The 5,680-nt window shown below is 44.0% G+C and overlaps 1 protein-coding gene across 1 annotated transcript; it reads right to left on the minus strand.

Moving 5' to 3' along the window:
* Positions 1-3,247: 3,247 nt before the first annotated feature.
* id2a (inhibitor of DNA binding 2a) lies at positions 3,248-5,310 on the minus strand. The gene is made up of 3 exons (XM_020535234.2): positions 4,757-5,310; positions 4,452-4,515; positions 3,248-3,809 (listed from the first exon to the last, which is right to left on the minus strand). The coding sequence occupies exons 1-2, from the start codon at positions 5,156-5,158 to the stop codon at positions 4,459-4,461; spliced, it is 459 nt and encodes a 152-aa protein (XP_020390823.1). The 5' UTR covers positions 5,159-5,310; the 3' UTR covers positions 3,248-3,809; positions 4,452-4,458.
* Positions 5,311-5,680: the final 370 nt, after the last annotated feature.

Raw genomic sequence — 5,680 nt, forward strand, 5'->3', positions numbered from 1 at the left:
ATAATCACATTAAAACGGAATTTGATTTACAGAGGAAAAAGGAAATATATTGAATTTGTTTAGTGGCAATCCAAATTCCACACTGATCTAAGCAAATAGGATTTACTGCCAAGGTGATTTGCAGTGGAATTTCCAAATATAAAAGAATAATGAAAAAAACATGAAGGTTTGTAACTTTGTGGTGACTCAGTTAACACACTGGCACTGACAGCGCTGAGGCTTGTGGCCTGTAATTGCTGCTCTCTAGGTGAAGCCTCCCTGACATGTTGCATGTTTCACCATATACCCTGTACATTCTGCAATAGCACTGGTGTAGCTCTGATTACCAAATCCCAGCTCAAAGTCCCCCAATGCTTTGCTGCCTTTTCTTCATTCAAACCGCCTCACTGCTCTTAATTTAAAGTTCTTCTCACCTACCACCCCTTTTAGCAGCTTTCTAACTACGGTATCCTTGCCCATTCCTCAGGCAGGCCAGTCGGTGAAACATGCTTGATGCCTTTAATTTTCTATACTGCTTCACACACAATGCTATTAGCCCTGAAAGACATGTTTCACTGTCACTGATAGTAGGAACTGCTGATGCTGGAGAATCTGAGATAACAAGGTGTAGAGCTGGATGAACACAGCTGAAGAAGGGTCCAGACCCGAAATGTCAGCTTTCCTGCTCCTCTGATGCTGCTTGGCCTGCTGTGTTCATCCAGCTCTACACCTTGTTTTCACCGTCACTGATACGGCCTCTTATGTACATTGAAATCCTCAGCTACAAATCCCTCCATGGCCTGAACACATTCTGTGATTTTATCCAGTTTTCCTTCTCCCACATTCTGGAAGCCAGCCTTGCTCATCTCATCCACCCTTGACATCAGGACCACCACCCCAAACCCAACCCCGTTCCGGGATCAATTCTTTGACACTTCCTCCCTCAGTCTCTCCACTTTCCTCGCTCAATAGCGGAAGCTACCCAACCCTACTGTACAGCTCATGCTCCCCTGTGTCGGTGTTGCTTTCGTCTTGCGTGCCCTGGGAAGTTCTCTCTGTTTGTAATGATCAGTCTTGGTTCCTCTGGCTTGAGAGCAAGTGCAATACGATCTGTGACCGACAGATGGCGGGCTTATCCCACAAACCAAACGTAGGCACAAGCAGCCCCCACATTGGGCGCCAATTTTGGAGACCAGCTCCCGCATAGATTAAAAACCTCTTTTTTTAAAAAAAGCTTATCATTGTATTAGCATTGATGTCGTAAAGAACGTAAAGCGCAAGGGTACAATTTGTTTGAATAGGGAAATGATCCTAAACTTGCCCCTGTGAGTGATTGCCCAGGAGTTACAGTGAAGTTGCAAACCAGACAGTAGCGCTGTCTCTATCCGTGAGCACAGCTTAGGTACAGAGCACTTTCCAAACGTGTTTCTGTGCCAGTTAGTTCATTCGGAGGCGTCGAAAATTACACCGTAGTATGTAGGTAAAAGGAAACGACATATATGCTAATTAGCAGCATACTGTCCTAAAGACAATGTTAAAGATGTAATCAGACATCAGGTCCCCGCCCCCTTCCCAACTTATCAATATGTATCAGTCACGTTTAGGTAGAGTAGGTGGTATCGAACTTCATACACTCCCACCGTAACAGTGTTGCTGCGGGTACAGTATTGTGCCAAATGTCAGTCTGCACCGATGTTAGTTTTAAAAGTGAACTCTCAGCAAACTAACGTCTGCTATCCACGGCTAATCCTTTCCCTTTCACAGGTGGGAGACCCATACGACATCCGTGGATGAATGGGAGTAAAAGTCATGGTTCTTCGCTGTGTGTATCTAAGTAGCGTCGGATTGTACTGAAAGACAGTGCTCACCATCGTTAGAGGTGTATTAAAGCGTATTTACACTGTGTGGGCTGGTATAATATACTGTGCCCTGTCTTGTGTGACATTGTAGGAAGTTTATCCCCTGGCCAGTGTACAATCCGGGCGATAATGAATTGGTTTCTCTTGGGCTGCAGGAATGTAGGGTGTGATGGGTCTAAATTTCAGACTGGAGGACTCAGTGGGTGAGAATCCTCGGGACTATGTGTGTGGCACTGGGATGAGGGAAAGGGTCACTAAATCCAGACGTGCCGGCGCCTCGCAGGTTAATATCTTACTGCACAGGTGAGAGGATGCGGGATTTCGCAAGAACATTCCCTCTTTCAGAATGAAGAGTTGTCAGCAATGTACAGGTACTGGGGAGAACTGACTGACCCAGACACCGGCACAGCAGCCAAACACGTTAATAGCAGTTTTCTGGGCGCTCGTAAATAAAACATGGCAAAAGATTGGCACGGTCAGCTTTCAGAGTTACAATTCTGTGAGCGCGGCGGTTTGATTAGATTATACAGAAAGTAGCGAAGCATTCACGTTGTGTAGTTAATGAGGTTATCGTGATTGGCATCAGGAGCAGCAGTTGAAGGTTGTGCACCATTTTGTAACATTAATGTCTGAGACAATACGCGTTGTATTACCTCAGCTCTGTCTTGACAAAGTACGAAATGTAGGTTAGTTTAAAAAATGTTTACTAGTCTGTAGTTGAGAAATAAACTTGCATTTATCGCCATTAAATTTGCCCCTGTATCTTAAAAAATCTCATCAGTGTATTCCAACTGGTTACAGAGGTGCCAATCCATTAATTTAACACTGGTTAGAGACAAAAATACTGCAGATGTTGGAATCCAAGGTAGACAAACAGGAGGATGGAAGGCAGCATCTGGAGGGAAGGACAAGTCAACGTTTCGAGTATTACACTTCTTGAGGACACTTATTTTAAACACTACATTCAGTCAGTACACTGGGGAGCTAGCCGTGAGAAATGGTCTACTAAGTCAAGTCGTTGCTTTTTCATTCTAAATTCAAGTGGTTCACCGCAGTATTCAAGCAACACAACAGGATAGAGGGCCTTCGGCCCATCGCCTCTGTACCGGTCGTCACACATCGATCTGTTCTAATCCCATTTGGCTGAAGCCTTGTTTGCTGTGGTGTTTCAACTAATGTGATTAGCTCTAGGCTAGACATTGTACACAAACAGAAGCAGTTGCCTTGCATTATATGTGTTCACTGTTTCTAGGAACTCTTGCTGATTTTTAAGAATACATATATGTGAAATATAAACCACTCCGCAGTTTTAGTCCCCCCCTCCCCCAGCCAACGAGTGTATAATGTAACGCGTGTTTACACATTAAAAAAATCTCACCTAGTGCCAAGGTAAATCAAGTTACTCCGTATTCAGTAGGCGACCATTTATTTTGTATAAAAAGTACGATTTACAATATTAACTTTTATAAAAAGTTTCAGCATAATTAGATACAGCATTACAACGTGGCAGAAGTGTATCTCTGCAACTATTACACAATTCTCTGATTAGCAGAGTTCACAAAGTTGTCTATCACAAACTCAGCGCCACTCTTGCTTTTGCCAGAATATAACGTTTCCGACATTTTTTTTAAATAAAAAAAAAATCAACAACATGATTTTTCTTCGGTCACGCTCCACCTTCAGAAGGTAAAGTCTTCCTCCACAACGTGATTTTTCCTTGTGTTTTTTTTTAATATCTGCGCTTCCCTCATCTGGGATATTATTAACAATCAAACTAGAAAGACAACAACCGCACGCCTTCCAAATGAAGAAAGGGCATTCAGTCCGTTTATAAATAACCGATCAGTCCGGGTGAATAATAAAAAAGGAGTTGGAGGGACAGACAGAAAGTCAAAGCTTGTTCTCTCGGATTCTCTTGTCTGCGATCGCTCCGGGGGCTGTATCAGCTCAGGCCTCGTGATGTAGGAACACCTGCAAAACATTGAATAGAAAGAGGGGCGTGTTAGTCACACACAGCTTGGCTCTTCGGACAGACTGGCGCCACAGAGGAAGCTACACAAACAGCATTTTGCAAGATCCCAGCCGTTTCCCCCAGCCTGCCGTCCGTCACTGGCACAAAGCGCCTCTTAAAACTCACTCACGTGCATCCAACTCTAATCTCTCTGCCTGCACAAGACAATTTGCTTCTTTCATCGCGTCTATAGTTCTTTCTGTTGTGAAACCTACGTTTTTCCTTGGGGGGGGGGGGGTGCGGTTTCACTGTCCCACTGCTTTAGCAACAAAGGTGGAAAATAGAATGTAAAGGAATCTTGCTTTTAAAAAAATTACATTTTAGATTTTGTTTACGGAGTGAAGTGCCAAATTCCGCCCGAACAAAACAATTCTTCTAACCTCACGATGTAGAAATTACAGTGAAAGCGGCTTGGCTTTCTTTTTAAAAACACATCTAATTTGATTTCTAAAACTAGTCTCACGTCTCCCCAGAACCACATACGTAACGACAGATTATTTTAAGTAGTTTCTCTACAATCGGACTTTTCTTAATAAAAGGCTAAAGCAGGTTTAAAAGGGGAAAAAAAAGGGACTAAAAATATCATGTATATTTGTACTCACCAGTTCATCAACGACAAAATGCCTTACTGTCTTCTGTCAACAACTGTTTTGGAAATTCAGATGCCTAATTAAGAAGGAAAGGACATTTTAATCTCATCTTAAATGCTACATTACAGTATCGTTTTCAGAAAAGTATCAAAGTGAACGATACAGAAATATATTTAAACATCCAGGAAAATAATTAACACTGGAGGATTTTGCGTGTGTGCGTGCGTGTTAGGTGCAGTTTGGCCGCGATTTTACAAACATACAAATGTCCTGGCGCTAACCGCGCACAGTGTGTGTGATTGAATGAGAGACAATACCTGTAAAGACAGGATCGCAACGTCTGTGTTGAGTGTTGACAGAGGCGTCCTGGAGGGAGAATGCTGGCCCTGATGCAGAACGATGGAAGGGTGCGTGTCCAAGGCGATCTGCAGATCCAGGATGTAATCGATAACATGCTGTAGGATTTCAATTTTGCTCACTTTCTTGTTCTGAGGGATGCTCGGGACAAGCTCCTTCAGTTTCGAGTAACAGTCGTTCATGTTATAAAGGAGGCCGAGAGGCTCCTCGACCGGTGTTTTGCTTCTGGAGATGCCAAGGCTCTGGTCTGACAGGCCCCGGACAACGTCGCTGCTGCTTTGTTTCCTGGATGATCGGATGGGGCTGACAGCTTTCATCTCGGATCCTTTCACACTTTCTCCTGCCTCTGAGATGCGCTTCATAAAATTCAGCTGGCAGGAGGTTGATGGGGGGGTGGGGGAAGGTGGGAGGGGAGAGGAAGAGAGATTTGCTACACTACTCCAGCTTCTAAGCCACTACTGTCCAGGCGATGTTTTCTGTCTCTGTGTGTCCGTTTCCAGTTCCCTTTATACCAGAACTCCGGGCTCTAATATGTTCCACCCCTGCCACCACTCATTGGCTGCATCAGTAATGTCAATTGGACAGCCCCTGCATTATCATTGGCCTCTCTTCCTCAATAGCGCCTCCCACTCGTGTCTCCTTTGCCAATTGTGTTGTACAAGAGGCGGCTCTCAAAGCTTGCAACGAGGAAGAACCTGCATGCTCTGTTTCAAAAAAAATTCTAAGCCAGGCGACATTTAAAGGGACTGACTTGGGACGCAATGTTATAATGGCACTTTTGGAGGTAGATCTTGGAACAATTGTACTCTATCGGAATAGTTGATTTTGAGCCAGCAAAGGATTAATACGTTATCTCCTAGCTGGACAAGGAAGCAAATCTGTAT

The sequence above is a fragment of the Rhincodon typus genome, chromosome 5 (assembly GCF_021869965.1).
Source record: "Rhincodon typus isolate 14 chromosome 5, sRhiTyp1.1, whole genome shotgun sequence".
NCBI lineage: Eukaryota > Metazoa > Chordata > Chondrichthyes > Orectolobiformes > Rhincodontidae > Rhincodon > Rhincodon typus.

Bases quoted from the DNA above. Each gene is read 5' to 3' on its own strand.
- id2a (XM_020535234.2), bottom strand. From the start codon at position 5,158: ATGAAGCGCATCTCAGAGGCAGGAGAAAGTGTGAAAGGATCCGAGATG. The intron at 4,516-4,756 runs GTATTGTCTCTC...CTTCTTAATTAG, and splicing joins TTGCGATCCTGTCTTTACAG to GCATCTGAATTTCCAAAACA.